We start from the raw sequence: 23,927 nt of genomic DNA on the forward strand, positions 1-23,927 counted from the left end.
GATAGACAGCCAGAGAGACAGGCTGTGATAGACAGACAGAGAGACAGGCTGTGATAGACAGACAGAGAGGCAGGCTGTGATAGACAGACAGAGAGGCAGGCTGTGATAGACAGACAGAGAGACAGGCTGTGATAGACAGACAGAGAGGCAGGCTGTGACAGAGAGACAGGCTGTGATAGACAGACAGAGAGGCAGGCTGTGACAGAGAGACAGGCTGTGATAGACAGACAGAGAGGCAGGCTGTGATAGACAGACAGAGAGACAGGCTGTGATAGACAGACAGAGAGACATGCTGTGATAGACAGACAGAGAGACAGGCTGTGATAGACAGACAGAGAGGCAGGCTGTGATAGACAGACAGAGAGACAGGCTGTGATAGACAGACAGAGAGACAGGCTGTGATAGACAGACAGAGATACAGGCTGTGATAGACAGACAGAGAGGCAGGCTGTGACAGAGAGACAGGCTGTGATAGACAGACAGAGAGACAGGCTGTGATAGACAGACAGAGAGGCAGGCTGTGATAGACAGACAGAGAGACAGGCTGTGATAGACAGACAGAGAGGCAGGCTGTGACAGAGAGACAGGCTGTGATAGACAGACAGAGAGACAGGCTGTGATAGACAGACAGAGAGACAGGCTGTGATAGACAGACAGAGAGACAGGCTGTGATAGACAGACAGAGAGGCAGGCTGTGACAGAGGGACAGGCTGTTTAGTTTAGTTTAGTTTATTTTATTTTTACAGGGACAGTGCACATTAATCAACGTTTCAGTAAAAGTGCCGGTTTTAGCCAGCCGGCTAATTTTCAACCGCAGTCCCTGGGCAGGTTATTAAAAACAATTACAATATAGACAATAGCACCATAGAACAAGCAAGACATAGCAACATAGGACAAGCAAGACATAGCATACAGACAGAGCAACATAGAACAAAAAGCAGCAAAACAAATAGACAGACAGAGAGATAGACAGACAGAGAGACAGGCTGTGATAGACAGACAGAGAGACAGGCTGTGATAGAGAGACAGGCTATGATAGACAGACAGAGAGGCAGGCTGTGACAGAGAGACAGGCTGTGATAGACAGACAGAGAGGCAGGCTGTGATAGACAGACAGAGACAGGCTGTGAAAGACAGACAGAGAGACAGGCTGTGATAGACAGACAGAGAGGCAGGCTGTGATAGACAGACAGAGAGACAGGCTGTGATAGACAGACAGAGAGGCAGGTGGCAGGTGATCCACCACATACCTTTAATTATTACTACTGTATATGAGAGGAGAAGTGGGGAGAATCACAAGAAGTTGAAAAGCCCATGTTTGGATGGATTAATTAATTCAGCATGTGAGCCAACTGTCTCTCATGGGATTTTCTTAGCATAGGGAATAAAACATTTTTCTGATCCTAAATACTAGTTTTGCTTGTTTGAGTGTGTGTGTGTGTGTGTGTGTGTGTGTGTGTGTGTGTGTGTGTGTGTGTGTGTGTGTGTGTGTGTGTGTGTGTGTGTGTGTGTGTGTGTGTGTGTGTGTGTGTGTGTGCGTGTGTGTGTGTGTGTGTGTGTGTGTGTGTGTGTGGTTGTGTGTGCAGGGAATGACTTGACTGGGATGTGTGCTGTTTGCTGCCTATCTCATTGGGGATTACTTAGTGTGGTGAAATGGGCTGTGATAGTCAGACAGAGAGGCAGGCTGTGATAGACAGACAGAGAGGCAGGCTGTGATAGACAGACAGAGAGGCAGGCTGTGACAGAGAGACAGGATGTGATAGACAGACAGAGAGGCAGGCTGTGATAGACATACAGAGAGGCAGGCTATGATAGACAGACAGAGAGACAGGCTGTGAAAGACAGACAGAGAGGCAGGCTGTGATAGACATACAGAGAGACATGCTGTGATAGACAGACAGAGAGGCAGGCTGTGATAGACAGACAGAGAGGCAGGCTGTGATAGACAGACAGAGAGACAGGCTGTGATAGACAGACAGAGAGACAGGCTGTGATAGACAGACAGAGAGGCAGGCTGTGATAGACAGACAGAGAGACAGGCTGTGATAGACAGATAGACAGACAGAGAGACAGGCTGTGATAGACAGACAGAGAGACATGCTGTGATAGACAGACAGAGAGACAGGCTGTGATAGACAGACAGAGAGACAGGCTGTGATAGACAGACAGAGAGACAGGCTGTGATAGAGAGACAGGCTGTGATAGACAGACAGAGAGACAGGCTGTGATAGACAGACAGAGAGACATGCTGTGATAGACAGACAGAGAGACAGGCTGTGATAGACAGACAGAGAGACAGGCTGTGATAGACAGACAGAGAGGCAGGCTGTGATAGACAGACAGAGAGACAGGCTGTGATAGACAGACAGAGACAGAGAGACAGACAGAGAGGCAGGCTGTGATAGACAGACAGAGAGACATGCTGTGATAGACAGACAGAGAGGCAGGCTGTGATAGACAGACAGAGAGACAGGCTGTGATAGACAGACAGAGAGACAGGCTGTGATAGACAGACAGAGAAACAGGCTGTGATAGACAGACAGAGAGACAGGCTGTGATAGACAGACAGAGAGGCAGGCTGTGACAGAGAGACAGGCTGTGATAGACAGACAGAGAGACAGGCTGTGATAGACAGACAGAGAGACAGGCTGTGATAGACAGACAGAGAGACAGGCTGTGATAGACAGACGGAGAGGCAGGCTGTGACAGAGGGACAGGCTGTTTAGTTTAGTTTAGTTTATTTTATTTTTACAGGGACAGTGCACATTAATCAACGTTTCAGTAAAAGTGCCGGTTTTAGCCAGCCGGCTAATTTTCAACCGCAGTCCCTGGGCAGGTTATTAAAAACAATTACAATATAGACAATAGCACCATAGAACAAGCAAGACATAGCAACATAGGACAAGCAAGACATAGCATACAGACAGAGCAACATAGAACAAAAAGCAGCAAAACAAATAGACAGACAGAGAGATAGACAGACAGAGAGACAGGCTGTGATAGACAGACAGAGAGACAGGCTGTGATAGAGAGACAGGCTATGATAGACAGACAGAGAGGCAGGCTGTGACAGAGAGACAGGCTGTGATAGACAGACAGAGAGGCAGGCTGTGATAGACAGACAGAGACAGGCTGTGAAAGACAGACAGAGAGACAGGCTGTGATAGACAGACAGAGAGGCAGGCTGTGATAGACAGACAGAGAGACAGGCTGTGATAGACAGACAGAGAGGCAGGTGGCAGGTGATCCACCACATACCTTTAATTATTACTACTGTATATGAGAGGAGAAGTGGGAGAATCACAAGAAGTTGAAAAGCCCATGTTTGGATGGATTAATTAATTCAGCATGTGAGCCAACTGTCTCTCATGGGATTTTCTTAGCATAGGGAATAAAACATTTTTCTGATCCTAAATACTAGTTTTGCTTGTTTGAGTGTGTATGTGTGCGTGTGTGTGTGTGTGTGTGTGTGTGTGTGTGTGTGTGTGTGTGTGTGTGTGTGTGTGTGTGTGTGTGTGTGTGTGTGTGTGTGTGTGTGTGTGTGTGTGTGTGTGTGCAGAGGGAATGACTTGACTGGGATGTGTGCTGTTTGCTGCCTATCTCATTGGGGATTACTTAGTGTGGTGAAATGGGCTGTGATAGTCAGACAGAGAGGCAGGCTGTGATAGACAGACAGAGAGGCAGGCTGTGATAGACAGACAGAGAGGCAGGCTGTGACAGAGAGACAGGATGTGATAGACAGACAGAGAGGCAGGCTGTGATAGACATACAGAGAGACATGCTGTGATAGACAGACAGAGAGGCAGGCTGTGATAGACAGACAGAGAGACAGGCTGTGATAGACAGACAGAGAGACAGGCTGTGATAGACAGACAGAGAGACAGGCTGTGATAGACAGACAGAGAGACAGGCTGTGATAGACAGACAGAGAGACATGCTGTGATAGACAGACAGAGAGACGGGCTGTGATAGATAGACAGAGAGACAGGCTGTGATAGACAGACAGAGAGGCAGGCTGTGATAGACAGACAGAGAGGCAGGCTGTGACAGAGAGACAGGATGTGATAGACAGACAGAGAGGCAGGCTGTGATAGACATACAGAGAGGCAGGCTATGATAGACAGACAGAGAGACAGGCTGTGAAAGACAGACAGAGAGGCAGGCTGTGATAGACATACAGAGAGACATGCTGTGATAGATAGACAGACAGAGAGGCAGGCTGTGATAGACAGACAGAGAGGCAGGCTGTGATAGACAGACAGGCTGTGATAGACAGACAGAGAGACAGGCTGTGATAGACAGACAGAGAGGCAGGCTGTGATAGACAGACAGAGAGACAGGCTGTGATAGACAGGCTGTGATAGACAGACAGAGAGACAGGCTGTGATAGACAGACAGAGAGACATGCTGTGATAGACAGACAGAGAGACATGCTGTGATAGACAGACAGAGAGACAGGCTGTGATAGACAGACAGAGAGACAGGCTGTGATAGACAGACAGAGAGACAGGCTGTGATAGAGAGACAGGCTGTGATAGACAGACAGAGAGACAGGCTGTGATAGACAGACAGAGAGACATGCTGTGATAGACAGACAGAGAGACAGGCTGTGATAGACAGACAGAGAGACAGGCTGTGATAGACAGACAGAGAGGCAGGCTGTGATAGACAGACAGAGAGACAGGCTGTGATAGACAGACAGAGAGACATGCTGTGATAGACAGACAGAGAGGCAGGCTGTGATAGACAGACAGAGAGACATGCTGTGATAGACAGACAGAGAGGCAGGCTGTGATAGACAGACAGAGAGACAGGCTGTGATAGACAGACAGAGAGACAGGCTGTGATAGACAGACAGAGAAACAGGCTGTGATAGACAGACAGAGAGACAGGCTGTGATAGACAGACAGAGAGACATGCTGTGATAGATAGACAGAGAGACAGGCTGTGATAGACAGACAGAGAGGCAGGCTGTGATAGACAGACAGAGAGACAGGCTGTGAAAGACAGACAGAGAGGCAGGCTGTGATAGACATACAGAGAGACATGCTGTGATAGACAGACAGAGAGGCAGGCTGTGATAGACAGACAGAGAGACAGGCTGTGATAGACAGACAGAGAGACAGGCTGTGATAGACAGACAGAGAAACAGGCTGTGATAGACAGACAGAGAGACAGGCTGTGATAGACAGACAGAGAGGCAGGCTGTGACAGAGAGACAGGCTGTGATAGACAGACAGAGAGACAGGCTGTGATAGACAGACAGAGAGACAGGCTGTGATAGACAGACAGAGAGACAGGCTGTGATAGACAGACGGAGAGGCAGGCTGTGACAGAGGGACAGGCTGTTTAGTTTAGTTTAGTTTATTTTATTTTTACAGGGACAGTGCACATTAATCAACGTTTCAGTAAAAGTGCCGGTTTTAGCCAGCCGGCTAATTTTCAACCGCAGTCCCTGGGCAGGTTATTAAAAACAATTACAATATAGACAATAGCACCATAGAACAAGCAAGACATAGCAACATAGGACAAGCAAGACATAGCATACAGACAGAGCAACATAGAACAAAAAGCAGCAAAACAAATAGACAGACAGAGAGATAGACAGACAGAGAGACAGGCTGTGATAGACAGACAGAGAGACAGGCTGTGATAGAGAGACAGGCTATGATAGACAGACAGAGAGGCAGGCTGTGACAGAGAGACAGGCTGTGATAGACAGACAGAGAGGCAGGCTGTGATAGACAGACAGAGACAGGCTGTGAAAGACAGACAGAGAGACAGGCTGTGATAGACAGACAGAGAGGCAGGCTGTGATAGACAGACAGAGAGACAGGCTGTGATAGACAGACAGAGAGGCAGGTGGCAGGTGATCCACCACATACCTTTAATTATTACTACTGTATATGAGAGGAGAAGTGGGGAGAATCACAAGAAGTTGAAAAGCCCATGTTTGGATGGATTAATTAATTCAGCATGTGAGCCAACTGTCTCTCATGGGATTTTCTTAGCATAGGGAATAAAACATTTTTCTGATCCTAAATACTAGTTTTGCTTGTTTGAGTGTGTGTGTGTGTGTGTGTGTGTGTGTGTGTGTGTGTGTGTGTGTGTGTGTGTGTGTGTGTGTGTGTGTGTGTGTGTGTGTGTGTGTGTGTGTGTGTGTGTGTGTGTGTGTGTGTGTGTGTGTGTGTGGTTGTGTGTGCAGGGAATGACTTGACTGGGATGTGTGCTGTTTGCTGCCTATCTCATTGGGGATTACTTAGTGTGGTGAAATGGGCTGTGATAGTCAGACAGAGAGGCAGGCTGTGATAGACAGACAGAGAGGCAGGCTGTGATAGACAGACAGAGAGGCAGGCTGTGACAGAGAGACAGGATGTGATAGACAGACAGAGAGGCAGGCTGTGATAGACATACAGAGAGACATGCTGTGATAGACAGACAGAGAGGCAGGCTGTGATAGACAGACAGAGAGACAGGCTGTGATAGACAGACAGAGAGACAGGCTGTGATAGACAGACAGAGAGACAGGCTGTGATAGACAGACAGAGAGACAGGCTGTGATAGACAGACAGAGAGACATGCTGTGATAGACAGACAGAGAGACATGCTGTGATAGACAGACAGAGAGGCAGGCTGTGATAGACAGACAGAGAGACAGGCTGTGATAGACAGACAGAGAGACAGGCTGTGATAGACAGACAGAGAGGCAGGCTGTGATAGACAGACAGAGAGACAGGCTGTGATAGAGAGACAGGCTGTGACAGACAGAGAGACAGGCTGTGATAGACAGACAGAGAGACATGCTGTGATAGACAGACAGAGAGACAGGCTGTGATAGACAGACAGAGAGACAGGCTGTGATAGACAGACAGAGAGAGACAGGCAGGCTGTGATAGACAGACAGAGAGACAGGCTGTGATAGACAGACAGAGAGACAGGCTGTGATAGACAGACAGAGAGACAGGCAGGACAGAGAGACAGGCTGTGATAGACAGACAGAGAGACAGGCTGTGATAGACAGACAGAGAGGCAGGCTGTGATAGACAGACAGAGAGACAGGCTGTGATAGACAGACAGACAGAGAGACAGGCTGTGATAGACAGACAGAGAGACATACAGGACATGCTGTGATAGACAGACAGAGAGGCAGGCTGTGATAGACAGACAGAGAGACAGGCTGTGATAGACAGACAGAGAGACAGGCTGTGATAGACAGACAGACAGGCTGTGATAGACAGACAGAGAGACAGGCTGTGATAGACAGACAGAGAGACATGCTGTGATAGACAGACAGAGAGACAGGCTGTGATAGACAGACAGAGAGACAGGCTGTGATAGACAGACAGAGAGACAGGCTGTGATAGACAGACAGAGAGGCAGGCTGTGATAGACAGACAGAGAGACAGGCTGTGATAGACAGACAGAGAGACATGCTGTGATAGACAGACAGAGAGGCAGGCTGTGATAGACAGACAGAGAGACATGCTGTGATAGACAGACAGAGAGGCAGGCTGTGATAGACAGACAGAGAGACAGGCTGTGATAGACAGACAGAGAGACAGGCTGTGATAGACAGACAGAGAGACAGGCTGTGATAGACAGACAGAGAGACAGGCTGTGATAGACAGACAGAGAGACAGGCTGCTAGACAGACAGTGATAGACAGACAGACAGAGAGACAGGCTGTGATAGACAGACAGAGAGACAGGCTGTGATAGACAGACAGAGAGACAGGCTGTGATAGACAGACAGAGAGACAGGCTGTGATAGACAGACAGAGAGACAGGCTGTGATAGACAGACAGAGAGACAGGCTGTGATAGACAGCCAGAGAGACAGGCTGATAGACAGACAGAGAGACAGGCTGTGATAGACAGCCAGAGAGACAGGCTGTGATAGACAGACAGAGAGACAGGCTGTGATAGACAGACAGAGAGACAGGCTGTGATAGACAGACAGAGAGGCAGGCTGTGATAGACAGACAGAGAGACAGGCTGTGATAGACAGACAGAGAGGCAGGCTGTGACAGAGAGACAGGCTGTGATAGACAGACAGAGAGGCAGGCTGTGACAGAGAGACAGGCTGTGATAGACAGACAGAGACAGGCTGTGATAGACAGACAGAGAACAGGCTGTGATAGACAGACAGAGAGACAGGCTGTGATAGACAGACAGAGAGACAGGCTGTGATAGACAGACAGAGAGACATGCTGTGATAGACAGACAGAGAGACAGGCTGTGATAGATAGACAGAGAGACAGGCTGATAGACAGACAGAGAGGCAGGCTGTGATAGACAGACAGAGAGACAGGCTGTGAAAGACAGACAGAGAGACAGGCTGTGATAGACAGACAGAGAGGCAGGCTGTGACAGAGATACAGGCTGTGATAGACAGACAGAGACAGGCTGTGATAGACAGACAGAGAGGCAGGCTGTGATAGACAGACAGAGAGGCAGGCTGTGATAGACAGACAGAGAGGCAGGCTGTGATAGACAGACAGAGAGACAGGCTGTGATAGACAGACAGAGAGACAGGCTGTGATAGACAGACAGAGAGACAGGCTGTGATAGACAGACAGAGAGACAGGCTGTGATAGACAGACAGAGAGACAGGCTGTGATAGACAGACAGAGAGACAGGCTGTGATAGACAGACAGAGAGGCAGGCTGTGACAGAGAGACAGGCTGTGATAGACAGACAGAGAGACAGGCTGTGATAGACAGACAGAGAGACAGGCTGTGATAGACAGACAGAGAGACAGGCTGTGATAGACAGACAGAGAGGCAGGCTGTGATAGACAGACAGAGAGACAGGCTGTGATAGACAGACAGAGAGACAGGCTGTGATAGACAGACAGAGAGACAGGCTGTGACAGACAGAGAGAGACAGGCTGTGATAGACAGACAGAGAGACAGGCTGTGATAGACAGACAGAGAGGCAGGCTGTGATAGACAGACAGAGAGACAGGCTGTGATAGACAGACAGAGAGACAGGCTGTGATAGACAGACAGACAGAGAGAGACAGGCTGTGATAGACAGACAGAGAGGCAGGCTGTGACAGACAGACAGAGACAGGCTGTGATAGACAGACAGAGAGACAGGCTGTGATAGACAGACAGAGAGACAGGCTGTGATAGACAGACAGATAGACAGACAGAGCTGTGATAGACAGACAGAGAGATGTGATAGACAGACAGAGAGACAGGCTGTGATAGACAGACAGAGAGGCAGGCTGTGATAGACAGACAGAGAGACAGGCTGTGACAGACAGAGAGGCAGGCTGTGACAGAGAGACAGGCTGTGATAGACAGACAGAGAGACAGGCTGTGATAGACAGACAGAGAGGCAGGCTGTGATAGACAGGACAGGCTGTTTAGAGGGACAGGCTGTTTAGTTTAGTTTAGTTTATTTTATTTTTACAGGGACAGTGCACATTAATCAACGTTTCAGTAAAAGTGCCGGTTTTAGCCAGCCGGCTAATTTTCAACCGCAGTCCCTGGGCAGGTTATTAAAAACAATTACAATATAGACAATAGCACCATAGAACAAGCAAGACATAGCAACATAGGACAAGCAAGACATAGCATACAGACAGAGCAACATAGAACAAAAAGCAGCAAAACAAATAGACAGACAGAGAGATAGACAGACAGAGAGACAGGCTGTGATAGACAGACAGAGAGACAGGCTGTGATAGAGAGACAGGCTATGATAGACAGACAGAGAGGCAGGCTGTGACAGAGAGACAGGCTGTGATAGACAGACAGAGAGGCAGGCTGTGATAGACAGACAGAGACAGGCTGTGAAAGACAGACAGAGAGACAGGCTGTGATAGACAGACAGAGAGGCAGGCTGTGATAGACAGACAGAGAGACAGGCTGTGATAGACAGACAGAGAGGCAGGTGGCAGGTGATCCACCACATACCTTTAATTATTACTACTGTATATGAGAGGAGAAGTGGGGAGAATCACAAGAAGTTGAAAAGCCCATGTTTGGATGGATTAATTAATTCAGCATGTGAGCCAACTGTCTCTCATGGGATTTTCTTAGCATAGGGAATAAAACATTTTTCTGATCCTAAATACTAGTTTTGCTTGTTTGAGTGTGTATGTGTGTGTGTGTGCGTGTGTGTGTGTGTGTGTGTGTGTGTGTGTGTGTGTGTGTGTGTGTGTGTGTGTGTGTGTGTGTGTGTGTGTGTGTGTGTGTGTGTGTGTGTGTGTGCGTATGTGTGCGTGTGTGTGCGTGTGTGTGTGTGTGTGTGTGTGTGTGTGTGTGTGTGTGTGTGTGTGTGTGTGTGTGTGTGTGTGTGTGTGTGTGTGTGTGTGTGTGTGTGTGTGTGTGTGTGTGTGTGTGTGTGTGTTTGATAAGCAAAGGGGAATCAAAATGTTAATGTCTTGATCCCAGACCATGAAGAAGCAATAGCAGTATGCATGCCAACGCCATGTTGACACACACACACCAGCACACACACACACGTCACACATTACCCAGATTCTATCAGACCAGACATAAATTACCTGCCAAGCACACACAATCAGTTATTGCCACCAGAAACCCGTGCAAGTATGCAAAATTACTTCCAAAGCATTATATAATATCTTAAAGCCATTTTATATCTAGTTTTGTTATATATATATATTTGAGATATGAGCAGGGGTTATTATTACAAATCACACAATCCGACATTCATCATGATATATTAGACTGGGGTGATGCAGGAGAGGAGTGACACATTATTTAATTTACCCTGTTTTCTATTCTGGCTACACATTTCATGACTGAAACAAATTTTGCATTTGCAGCATCTGCAAGATTGTTTTTCAGTGTTTTTTGTAATGATGAATGCTGTTTTTTTGTGTTTTTTAAATAATTTGTTTGGTATATCTTGTTTCTTTCTCCCCATGGATTTATTGTAGCTTTAGACACAGCAGCCGAGGAGGTGGGGAGGAGGAGGAAGATGAGGAGGAGGCTACACAGAGATATCTGAAAGTCATTTGACTTCAGAATGAACTTCAAAAGAAGGCTTGAGTTGTTTGTCCCAGGGGGGATATGGAGTCTATTTCAGTCTCCTCTCTGGCTGTATTCTTCTTCAACACCCTCTTCTTGTCCTCCTCCTCTCCTGCCCTCTGTTCTCTGACCCCAGGTGTTGCCATGGGGACACAGTGTGATGTATAATTCACTACTGAACTTCACACCCAGGGCTACCTGTGTGTGTGTGTGTGTGTGTGTGTGTGTGTGTGTGTGTGTGTGTGTGTGTGTGTGTGTGTGTGTGTGTGTGTGTGTGTGTGTGTGTGTGTGTGTGTGTGTGTGTGTGTGTGTGTGTGTGTGTGTGTGTGTGTGTGTGTGTGTGTGTGTGTGTGTGTGTGCGTGTGTGTGTGTGTGTGTGTGCGTGCTTGCCTGCGTATACGTGGGTGTGTGACCTTAATTCCGGGGCGACCTGGAATGGAAGGCCAGCCAGGAGCCACACCGGTTGTATAGTGTGAAACTGTTGTCTCAATGCCAGGAGTGTCCGTGTTTGAAGGTATGAAGGTTGGTGCATGTGTGTGAAGGCCTTTGAAATGGAGCCTCTCACTGCAGTAGGTCTCTCAGGTGTTCTCTGATGTAGAATGTCAGGGCCACCGGGCAGTCACCATTCTATAGAAAGAGCAATGTGTCCATCCGCCTGTTTCGTGCTGTTACCGTGGTGACTACACTGGAGGAGTGGAGGAGAGGGAATCCAATCATCTAGGTCCTGGAGTGTAAATACAGTACACACCCCCACTATTGCCTATCACTCCCTCTCTTTCTCCCTCCATCCCTTTCCTCCATCTACCTTCCCTCCCTTCCTTTCTCCCTCCGTCCCTTTCCTCCCTCTACCTTCCCTCCCTGCCTTTCTCCCTCCGTCCCTTTCCTTCCCCTACCTTCCCTCCCTGGCTTTCCCTTCTCCATCTCTCTCCTCCCTCTACCTTCCCTCCCTGCCTTTCTCCCTCCATCCCTTTCCTTCCTCTACCTTCCCTCCCTGTCTTTCTCTTTCCATCCCTCTCCTTCCTCTACCTTCCCTCCCTGCCTTTCTCCCTCCATCCCATCTACCTTCCCTCCCTGCCTTTCTCCCTCCATCACTTTCCTTCCTCTACCTTCCCTCACTGTCTTTCTCTTTCCATCCCTCTACCTTCCCTCCCTGCCTTTCTCTTTCCATCCCTCTCCTCCATCTACCTTCCCTCCCTGTCTTTCTCTTTCCATCCCTCACCTCCATCTACCTTCCCTCCCTGTCTTTCTCTTTCCATCTCTCTCCTTCCTCGACCTTCCCTCCCTGCCTTTATCTTTCCATCTCTCTCCTTCCTCTACCTTCCCTCCCTGTCTTTCTCTTTCCATCCCTCTCCTTCCTCTACCTTCCCTCCCTGCCTTTCTCTTTCCATCCCTCTCCTCCATCTACCTTCCCTCCCTGTCTTTCTCTTTCCATCTCTCTCCTTCCTCTACCTTCCCTCCCTGTCTTTCTCTTTCCACCCCTCTCCTCCATCTACCTTCCCTCCCCATCTTTCTCTTTCCATCCCTCTCCTTCCTCTACCTTCCCTCCCTGTCTTTCTCTTTCCATCCCTCTCCTTCCTCTACCTTCCCTCCCTGTCTTTCTCTTTCCATCCCTCTCTTTCCTCTACCTCCCCTCCCTGTCTTTCTCTATCCACCCCTCTCCTTCCTCTACCTTCTCTCCCTGTCTTTCTCTTTCCATCTCTCTCCTTCCTCTACTTTCCCTCCCTGCCTTTCTCTTTCCATCTCTCTCCTTCCTCTACCTTCCCTCCCTGTCTTTCTCTTTCCACCCCTCTCCTCCATCTACCTTCCCTCACTGCCTTTCTCTTTCCATCCCTCTCCTTCCTCTACCTTCCCTCCCTGTCTTTCTCTTTCCATCCCTCTCCTTCCTCTACCTTCCCTCCCTGTCTTTCTCTTTCCATCTCTCTCCTCCATCTACCTTCCCTCCCTGTCTTTCTCTTTCCATCTCTCTCCTCCATCGAACCTTCCCTCCCTGTCTTTCTCTTTCCATCTCTCTCCTTCCTCTACCTTCCCTTCTTGCCTTTCTCTTTCCACCCCTCTCCTCCATCTACCTTCCCTCACTGTCTTTCTCTTTCCATCCCTCTCCTTCCTCTACCTTCCTTCCCTCCCTGTCTTTCTCTTTCCATCCCTCTACCTTCCCTCCCTGCCTTTCTCTTTCCATCCCTCTCCTCCATCTACCTTCCCTCCCTGTCTTTCTCTTTCCATCCCTCTCCTCCATCTACCTTCCCTCCCTGTCTTTCTCTTTCCATCCCTCTCCTTCCTCTACCTTCCCTCCCTGTCTTTCTCTTTCCATCCCTCTCCTTCCTCTACCTTCCCTCCCTGCCTCTCTCTTTCCATCCCTCTACCTTCCCTCCCTGCCTTTCTCTTTCCATCCCTCTCCTCCATCTACCTTCCCTCCCTGCCTTTCTCTTTCCATCCCTCTACCTTCCCTCCCTGTCTTTCTCTTTCCATCTCTCTCCTTCCTCTACCTTCCCTCCCTGCCTTTCTCTTTCCATCCCTCTACCTTCCCTCCCTGCCTTTCTCTTTCCATCCCTCTCCTCCATCTACCTTCCCTCCCTGTCTTTCTCTTTCCATCCCTCTCCTTCCTCTACCTTCCCTCCCTGTCCTTCTCTCTCCATCTCTCTATCATTCAGATGAACCTACAGCCAGACAACCCATATACTGTAACTACCCATTCAGTCTATTATTCTGGCCTTTTTATGATGATTAGATATCTTCTCCCTGCTTCTGCCCTGCGTTAACCTCCCAGTCCCCCTACACACACACACACACCTCACAGCACCCGCAGTGTAAATGATAGGCTCTCAGTGTGTCTGGGATATTGGTCTCTCCTCTCTGTGACACAGCCTATTGTTTACAGGTCAGATTAGTCTGTAAATTATAGTGTTAGACTGTGAGGAATCCTGGCTCAACCTCCCTCTCTCCTGGAAGCCTGGGTGTGTTCTGGCATAGGGACATGTTAACTACTCCCTGCCCTGCATCACCCTGCCCTCACACACACACACACACACACACACACACACACACACACACACACACACACACACACACACACACACACACACACACACACACACACACACACACACACACACACACACACACACACACACACACACACACACAGGGGGTTGGCAAAAGGGGGAGGAAGTCTTGGCTGTTTAAGCTAAATGCTATAATGAACCAGTCTCACCACCTGGGAGGACAGCTCGCTAAATGCCACCAGACTCATTAAAACTAGCTGGCTCTGCAGCGCCAGCACATGCATGCACCCACCCACACACGCACACACACACACACACACACACACACACACACACACACACACACACACACACACACACACACACACACACACACACACACACACACACACACACACACACACACACACACACACACACACACACACACACACACACACACACACACACACACACACACACACACACTCAGTTCACACACAATACTGTATCAGTTTAGGGAGCGGTGTCCTTGATGTTATATGTAGTGTATGGAGATGGTCTGTTGTAGCTTTGAGTATGTCTGGTATTCTGATAGCCCTGGTCCTGTTGGTACCCAGGGTCCATGTCAAAGAGCACCTCAGGCAAGACCTGCTCTGCTTTGCACCAGCTTTTCTCTCATCTTATGGAGCCTCAGTGGAGAGCATTCAATGATACAGTTAACATATTATGTTTCTGTTCCCACTAGTTCCTTACAGTGTGTGTGTGTTCTCTCCTGCAGGTCTGGCACGGGCTAAGTCAGTCCCCAGCCACACCTACTCCAATGAGGTGGTGACCCTGTGGTACCGCCCCCCTGATGTCCTCCTGGGATCCACAGACTACTCCACCTGCCTGGACATGTGGTGGGTAGTACCACAGACTTTTAACCCCTGACCCCCTACCTCTTGCCACATCCCTCTCCACAACAGGGAGAATACTTCCTCCTCTAGGTCAGATGAGGTGTGAACCCCACAGAGAGCCACAGACAGCTGTGTGAATGTGTTCCATAGGGAGGAGAGGTCGAGACCTGGCCATGTCTCTATCTGGGGTTGATGAGAAGCTGGGAGACCTGGTCTGGCAGAGTCTGAGGCTCAGACAGGGGAATTTACTGTGAACATGGACAGATAGAGGCCTTCCTATGGCGACAGACAGACAGCTTTAGTCAGTATATGGACAGGGGTCTGTCAGAACTGCCGTCCAGGCTGTGAATTGAACCGTGACCACATCGATCTGGACAGGCAGTCCTCGGGTACGCCCCTTTCCAAGGACCCGAGCTGCATCCCACCGCGGGCAATTCAAGCATAGTGGGGGAGAGGGAGAGGCAGGGGGTTAGGTTGGCAGTAGAGCAGGTGGGCAAATCCTCAGGGCACCTTTCCACTCCACCGGGACTGGAGCCACTCAACATAGAAAGACCTATACCGTCACTTAGAAAGCAGTGTTCCATGAACAGGCAGCGCTCACATGGACCACAGTGTGCTCAGTGCTGGGTCACTGGTTTGGGTAACAGTCTGTCCCATATCCGTCAAACCACTAAAAGGTTAAAGGATCAGATCATCTGGAAGACAGGAGGAAAGGGAAGAATAGGGTGGAACAGAACAGGGATTCTTCCTCTAGTCTATTTTTATGTCTGTTATCGCCTCAGTGAGCCTGTTGTTTCACCAGGCACCTGTCAGTCAAGCTGACACTGTGGACAATGACAGACAGCCCCGCCAGACAGACAGAGAGAGGTGTGAGAGGAAGTGGTTGAATCCCTGTCGTTTTCACACTGTTATTAGCAGGTTTATATCCCTCTCCCTGCCAAGGTTAACCTCTGTATCTGATTAAACACCAGTCTCTATATAAAGATCTAAGAAATATCTGAACAGTTTGCTGATGAAAATGTATTGTTCAATCCAGCACCTACTTCTATCCCTTGGACTTGTAGAAATGTATAGGGCTCTTGCTGGTCTATAGGTACACTATGGAGACGGGTGAAGTTTTCAAAAAGGAATTAAGGTGTGTGGTGTGTTAAGGGGGATGAAAATGATGCTGGTGCTTGTCTCTCTCTTTCTCCCTCCCTCTCTCTCTCTCTCTCTCCCTCTCTATTTCTATTCATTCATCTTTCTGTATCTGTGTGACTGCTCAACCGTTGCTGGGTCATGCAGAGATGGAGGAAAAGAGGGAGTGAGCAGTGTGCACTGGGCCAGAAAGTGAATCTGTCAGGAAACAATAGTTCTCTGACAAATGGGCTCTGACACCTGTTTAAACACACACACACACACCACTCTCCAGAACTGGCCACCTCTCTTTCTCCATCCCGCTCTCCTTCTCTCTCCACTGGGCATCCCATTATCCAACCATCGCCACCTCAGATGCCACACAGAGTTAGTCTTCTGAACAAACACTTTACTGAAGCTGAATCCTCTAGGAAATCAAGACATCCACCATAGATTTAGATGGAAATTAAGATATTCCCCAAGAGTGAACCATTTGCATTTCAAAATATACTGTGCTCTTCCACAAAGCCATTTGAGTACACTATAGATTAAATCATGATGAATTGTAGTTGAGGAGGCTAGTATTCTTCATAGAGGGGTTCAAAGGTTTACTGCTGATGGCTCTGGAGCTCTCCAACTCTGTTGATGCTGTCTGTGTGCTCTAATAGGGATGCTGTCTGTGTGTCTCTAATGGGGATGCTGTCTGTGTGTCTCTAATGGGGATGCTGTCTGTGTCTCTAATGGGGATGCTGTCTGTGTCTCTAATGGGGATGCTGTCTGTATGTCTCTAATGGGGATGCTGTCTGTGTCTCTAATGGGGATGCTGTCTGTGTCTCTAATGTGGATGCTGTCTGTCTGTCTCTAATGTGGATGCTGTCTGTCTGTCTCTAATGTGGATGCTGTCTGTCCCTAATGAGGATGCTGTCTGTGTGTCTCTAATGAGGATGCTGTCTGTGTGTCTCTAATGGGGATGCTGTCTGTGTTTCTAATGGGGATGCTGTCTGTGTGTCTCTAATGGGGATGCTGTCTGTGTCTCTAATGTGGATGCTGTCTGCGTGTCTCTAATGTGGATGCTGTCTGTCTCTAATGTGGATGCTGTCTGTCCCTAATGAGGATGCTGTCTGCGTGTCTCTAATGTGGATGCTGTCTGTCTGTCTCTAATGTGGATGCTGTCTGTCCCTAATGAGGATGCTGTCTGGCTGTCTCTAATGTGGATGCTGTCTGTCCCTAATGAGGATGCTGTCTGGCTGTCTCTAATGTGGATGCTGTCTGTCCCTAATGAGGATGCTGTCTGTCTGTCTCTAATGTGGATGCTGTCTGTCCCTAATGAGGATGCTGTCTGTCTGTCTGTCTGTCTCTAATGAGGATGATGTCTGTCCCTAATGAGGATGCTGTCTGTCCCTAATGAGGATGCTGTCTGTCTGTCTCTAATGTGGATGCTGTCTGTCCCTAATGAGGATGCTGTCTGTCTGTCTCTAATGGTGATGCTGTCTGTGTCTCCCCAGGGGTGTAGGATGTATCTTCATCGAGATGATCCAAGGAGTGGCAGCTTTCCCTGGGATGAAGGACATCCAGGATCAGCTGGAGAGGATATTCCTGGTGAGTCAGCTGTGTGTTTGTGTGCGTGCGTATAGTCTCACTTTGAGCACTTTTGAATTTATTTAACCTTTATTTAACTAGGCAAGTCAGTTAAGAACAAATTCGTATTTACAATGACGGCCTACCAAAAGGCAAGGGCTGTGATTGAAAATAAAAAATATAGGCTAAAACACACATCACAACAAGAGGCACCACAACACTACATAAAGAGAGACATAAGACAACAACACATCATGGCACCAACACATGACAACAACATTTACATTTACATTTAAGTCATTTAGCAGACGCTCCAATCCAGAGCGACTTACAAATTGGTGCATTCACCTTATGACATCCAGTGGAACAGCCACTTTACAATAGTGCATCTACATATTTTAAGGGGGGGGTGAGAAGGATTACTTTATCCTATCCTAGGTATTCCTTAAAGAGGTGGGGTTTCAGGTGTCTCCGGAAGGTGGTGATTGATTCCGCTGTCCTGGCGTCGTGAGGGAGTTTGTTCCACCATTGGGGAGCCAGAGCAGCGAACAGTTTTGACTGGGCTGAGCGGGAACTGTACTTCCTCAGTGGTAGGGAGGCGAGCAGGCCAGAGGTGGATGAACGCAGTGCCCTTATTTGGGTGTAGGGCCTGATCAGAGCCTGGAGGTACTGAGGTGCCGTTCCCCTCACAGCTCCGTAGGCAAGCACCATGGTCTTGTAGCGGATGCGAGCTTCAACTGGAAGCCAGTGGAGAGAGTGGAGGAGCGGGGTGACGTGAGAGAACTTGGGAAGGTTGAACACCAGACGGGCTGCGGCGTTCTGGATGAGTTGTAGGGGTTTAATGGCACAGGCAGGGAGCCCAGCCAACAGCGAGTTGCAGTAATCCAGACGGGAGATGACAAGTGCCTGGATTAGGACCTGTGCCGCTTCCTGTGTGAGGCAGGGTCGTACTCTGCGGATGTTGTAGAGCATGAACCTACAGGAACGGGCCACCGCCTTGATGTTAGTTGAGAACGACAGGGTGTTGTCCAGGATCACGCCAAGGTTCTTAGCGCTCTGGGAGGAGGACACAATGGAGTTGTCAACCGTGATGGCGAGATCATGGAACGGGCAGTCCTTCCCGGGAGGAAGAGCAGCTCCGTCTTGCCGAAGTTCAGCTTGAGGTGGTGATCCGTCATCCACACTGATATGTCTGCCAGACATGCAGAGATGCGATTCGCCACCTGGTCATCAGAAGGGGGAAAGGAGAAGATTAATTGTGTGTCGTCTGCATAGCAATGATAGGAGAGACCATGTGAGGTTATGACAGAGCCAAGTGACTTGGTGTATAGCGAGAATAGGAGAGGGCCTAGAACAGAGCCCTGGGGGACACCAGTGGTGAGAGCGCATGGTGAGGAGACAGATTCTCGCCACGCCACCTGGTAGGAGCGACCTGTCAGGTAGGACGCAATCCAAGCGTGGGCCACGCCGGAGATGCCCAACTCGGAGAGGGTGGAGAGGAGGATCTGATGGTTCACAGTATCGAAGGCAGCCGATAGGTCTAGAAGGATGAGAGCAGAGGAGAGAGAGTTAGCTTTAGCGGTGCGGAGCGCCTCCGTGATACAGAGAAGAGCAGTCTCAGTTGAATGACTAGTCTTGAAACCTGACTGATTTGGATCAAGAAGGTCATTCTGAGAGAGATAGCGGGAGAGCTGACCAAGGACGGCACGTTCAAGAGTTTTGGAGAGAAAAGAAAGAAGGGATACTGGTCTGTAGTTGTTGACATCGGAGGGATCGAGTGTAGGTTTTTTCAGAAGGGGTGCAACTCTCGCTCTCTTGAAGACGGAAGGGACGTAGCCAGCGGTCAGGCATAAGTTGATGAGCGAGGTGAGGTAAGGGAGAAGGTCTCCGGAAATGGTCTGGAGAAGAGAGGAGGGGATAGGGTCAAGCGGGCAGGTTGTTGGGCGGCCGGCCGTCACAAGACGCGAGATTTCATCTGGAGAGAGAGGGGAGAAAGAGGTCAGAGCACAGGGTAGGGCACTGTGAGCAGAACCAGCGGTGTCGTTTGACTTAGCAAACGAGGATCGGATGTCGTCGACCTTCTTTTCAAAATGGTTGACGAAGTCATCTGCAGAGAGGGAGGAGGGGGGGGGAGGGGGAGGAGGATTCAGGAGGGAGGAGAAGGTGGCAAAGAGCTTCCTAGGGTTAGAGGCAGATGCTTGGAATTTAGAGTGGTAGAAAGTGGCTTTAGCAGCAGAGACAGAGGAGGAAAATGTAGAGAGGAGGGAGTGAAAGGATGCCAGGTCCGCAGGGAGGCGAGTTTTCCTCCATTTCCGCTCGGCTGCCCGGAGCCCTGTTCTGTGAGCTCGCAATGAGTCGTCAAGCCACGGAGCGGGAGGGAGGACCGAGCCGGCCTGGAAGATAGGGGATATAGAGAGTCAAAGGATGCAGAAAGGGAGGAGAGGAGGGTTGAGGAGGCAGAATCAGGAGATAGGTTGGAGAAGGTTTGAGCAGAGGGAAGAGATGATAGGATGGAAGAGGAGAGAGTAGCGGGGGAGAGAGAGCGAAGGTTGGGACGGCGCGATACCATCCGAGTAGGGGCAGTGTGGGAAGTGTTGGATGAGAGCGAGAGGGAAAAGGATACAAGGTAGTGGTCGGAGACTTGGAGGGGAGTTGCAATGAGGTTAGTGGAAAAACAGCATCTAGTAAAGATGAGGTCGAGCGTATTGCCTGCCTTGTGAGTAGGGGGGAAGGTGAGAGGGTGAGGTCAAAAGAGGAGAGGAGTGGAAAGAAGGAGGCAGAGAGGAATGAGTCAAAGGTAGACGTGGGGAGGTTAAAGTCGCCCAGAACTGTGAGAGGTGAGCCATCCTCAGGAAAGGAGCTTATCAAGGCATCAAGCTCATTGATGAACTCTCCGAGGGGACCTGGAGGGCGATAAATGATAAGGATGTTAAGCTTGAAAGGGCTGGTAACTGTGACAGCATGAAATTCAAAGGAGGCGATAGACAGATGGGTAAGGGGAGAAAGAGAGAATGACCACTTGGGAGAGATAAGGATCCCGATGCCACCACCCCGCTGACCAGAAGCTCTCGGGGTGTGCGAGAACACGTGGGCGGACGAAGAGAGAGCAGTAGGAGTAGCAGTGTTATCTGTGGTGATCCATGTTTCTGTCAGTGCCAAGAAGTCGAGGGACTGGAGGGAGGCATAGGCTGAGATGAACTCTGCCTTGTTGGCTGCAGATCGGCAGTTCCAGAGGCTACCGGAGACCTGGAACTCCACGTGGGTCGTGCGCGCTGGGATCACCAGATTAGGGTGGCAGCGGCCACGCGGTGTGGAGCGTTTGTATGGTCTGTGCAGAGAGGAGAGAACAGGGATAGACAGACACATAGTTGACAGGCTACAGAAGAGGCTACGCTAATGCAAGGAGATTGGAATGACAAGTGGACTACACGTCTCAAATGTTCAGAAAGTTAAGCTTACGTAGCAAGAATCTTATTGACTAAAATGATTAAAATGATACAGTACTGCTGAAGTAGGCTAGCTGGCAGTGGCTGCGTTGTTGACTTTGTAGGCTAGCTGGCAGTGGCTGCGTTGTTGACACTACACTAATCAAGTTGTTCCGTTGAGTGTAATAGTTTCTACAGTGCTGCTATTCGGGGCTAGCTGGCTAGCTAGCAGTGTTGATTACGTTACGTTGCGTTAAAAGAACGACAACAATTATCTTTGATACACAGACGGCTATGTAGCTAGCTATGTAGCTAGCTACGATCAAACAAATCAAACCGTTGTGCTGTAATGAAATGAAATGAAAAATGTGATACTACCTGTGGAGCGAAGCGGAATGCGACCGGGTTGTTGAGTGCGGAAGTTCTATTCAGTAGACGTTGGCTAGCTGTTGGCTAGCTAGCAGTGTCTCCTACGTTAAGGACGACAAATAGCTGGCTAGCTAACCTCAGTAAATTAAGATAATCACTCTAAGACTACACGCTCTAAACTACACAATTATCTTGGATACGAAGACAGAAAAGACAACTATGTAGCTAGCTAACACTACACTAATCAAGTCGTTCAGTTGAGTGTAATAGTTTCTACAGTGCTGCTATTCGGTAGACGGTGGACGTATGCTAGCTGGCTAGCTGCTGGGCAGATAGCAGTGTAGACTACGTTAGGACGACGAAATACAAGTTGCAATAGAAGTGCTGACTGTTTCACTATGTTGTCCTCTTTCTTTTCCTTTTTCTTCTGTCCTTCTTTTGTCCTTATTTTGTCTTCCTTTCTTCTGTTAACTAGATATTTTTTGTTGTTATTATATTATAACAACACGGTAGCAACACAACATGGCAGCAGCACAACATGGTAGCAGCACAAAACATGGTACAAACATGGTACAAACATTATTGGGCACAGCCAACTCCACAAAGGGCAAGAAGGTAGAGACAAGAATACATCATGCGAAGCAGCCACAACTGTCAGTAAGAGTCTCCATGATTGAATCTTTGAATGAAGAGATGGAGATAAAACCGTCCAGGTAGAGTGCTTTTTTCAACTTGTTCCAGTCACTAACTGCAGGAAACTGAAAAGAGGAGCGACCCAGGGATGTGTGTGCTTTGGAGACCTTTAACAGAATGTGACTGGCAAAACAGGTGTTGTATGTGGAGGATGAGACCTGCAGTAGATAGGGGGGAGTGAGGCCTAAGAGGGTTTTATAAATAAGCATTGGGTATACTGAGGTGACCAGTTTACATCGGAGTATAGAGTGCAGTGATGTGTCCTATAAAAGGCATTGGTGGCAAATCTGATGGTAAAGAAGATCTAGCTGCTCGAGAGCACCCTTACCTGCTTATCTATAAATTACCTCTCCTTGGTCTAGCATGGGTAGGATGGTCATCTGAATCAGGGTTAGTTTGGCAGCTGGGGTGAAAGAGGAGTGATTACGATAGAGGAAACCAAGTCTAGATTTAACCTTAGCCTGTAGCTTGGACATGTGATGAGAGATGGATAGTGTCCCGTCGAGCCATACTCCCAAAATATGTGTATGAGGTGACTACCTCAAGCTCTAAACCCTCCGAGGTAGTAATCACACCGGTGGGGAGAGGGGCATTCTTCTTACCAAACCACATGACCTTTGTTTTGGAGGTGTTCAGAACAAGGTTAAGGGTAGAGAAAGCTTGTTGGACAATAAGAAAGCTCTGCATATAAATGGATGAGAGAGCTTCCTACTGCCTGAGCTATGTTGTTGATATAAATTGAGATGAGTGTGGGGCCTAGGATCGAGCCTTGGGGTACTCCCTTGGTGACAGGCGGTGGCTGAGACAGCAGATGTCCTGACTTTATACACTGCACCTTTTTTCCATTTTTTTAAACCTTTATTTAACTAGGCAAGTCAGTGAAGAACAAATTCTGATTTACAATGCCGGTTTGGAACAGTGGGTTAACTGCCTTGTTCAAGGGCAGAACGACAGATTTTTACCTTGAATCATTGTTGACTGACCAATTGACTGTGTTTACTGTTTACTTGCGTACTTGTGTACTTGAGCAGTAACCTTTGGCTCTTGATCTAATCAGCATGAGGTCTGTGGCCCTCTTTAACTCTGGGTCAGGAAGCTATTCATTTCTCCTGCTAGGTGCTTATTAAAGGAACCAGTGATTAGGGATTAATAGGGATGGCAGATAGATTGATAGATATATTTCTGAACAGGACTCAGAGCCTGACTGCATCAATATTTTATGGCTGTGTGAGGTCTCATGAATCCCATAATCGGCTCTTTTGTCCTCTATAATTCCCCCCATCGGCAGAATTGAAGTGGAGTGGTAATGTGAGGAATTCATATTCATTTATCCTCTGAAATGAGTTAATAATGAATGCAGACAATTACTGAGATGAAAGGATGGGAGAGAGAAAGAGAGGGATGAAGAAAGAGAGGGATGAAGAAAGAGAGACATATATAGAGAAAGAGAGGGATGAAGAAAGAGACATATAGAGAGAAAGAGAGGGATGAAGAAAGAGAGACATAGAGAGAAAGAGAGGGATGAAGAAAGAGAGACATATATATATAGAGAGAGAGGGATGAAGAAAGAGACATATAGAGAGAAAGAGAGGGATGAAGAAAGAGAGGGATGAAGAAAGAGAGACATATAGAGAGAGAGAGAGGGATGAAGAAAGAGACATATAGAGAGAAAGAGAGGGATGAAGAAAGAGAGACATATATATATATATAGAGAGAGAGGGATGAAGAAAGAGAGACATATATATATAGAGAGAGAGAGGGATGAAGAAAGAGAGACATATATATATATAGAGAGAGAGGGATGAAGAAAGAGAGACATATATATATATAGAGAGAGGGATGAAGAAAGAGAGACATATATA

General features: G+C 48.4%; 1 protein-coding gene across 2 annotated transcripts in view; it reads left to right on the top strand.

The window, feature by feature from the left end:
- LOC124005584 (cyclin-dependent kinase 14-like) overlaps nt 1-23,927 on the top strand; it is a 274,642-nt gene that overhangs the window by 112,697 nt on the left and 138,018 nt on the right. For both annotated transcript variants that reach the window (XM_046314981.1, XM_046314983.1), the window contains 2 exons: nt 14,767-14,887; nt 17,506-17,599. In XM_046314981.1, the coding sequence (XP_046170937.1) occupies nt 14,767-14,887; nt 17,506-17,599 (215 nt within the window). The remainder of the gene's footprint in view (nt 1-14,766; nt 14,888-17,505; nt 17,600-23,927) is intronic.

This window comes from Oncorhynchus gorbuscha, linkage group LG19 (genome assembly GCF_021184085.1).
Source record: "Oncorhynchus gorbuscha isolate QuinsamMale2020 ecotype Even-year linkage group LG19, OgorEven_v1.0, whole genome shotgun sequence".
Lineage (NCBI taxonomy): Eukaryota > Metazoa > Chordata > Actinopteri > Salmoniformes > Salmonidae > Oncorhynchus > Oncorhynchus gorbuscha.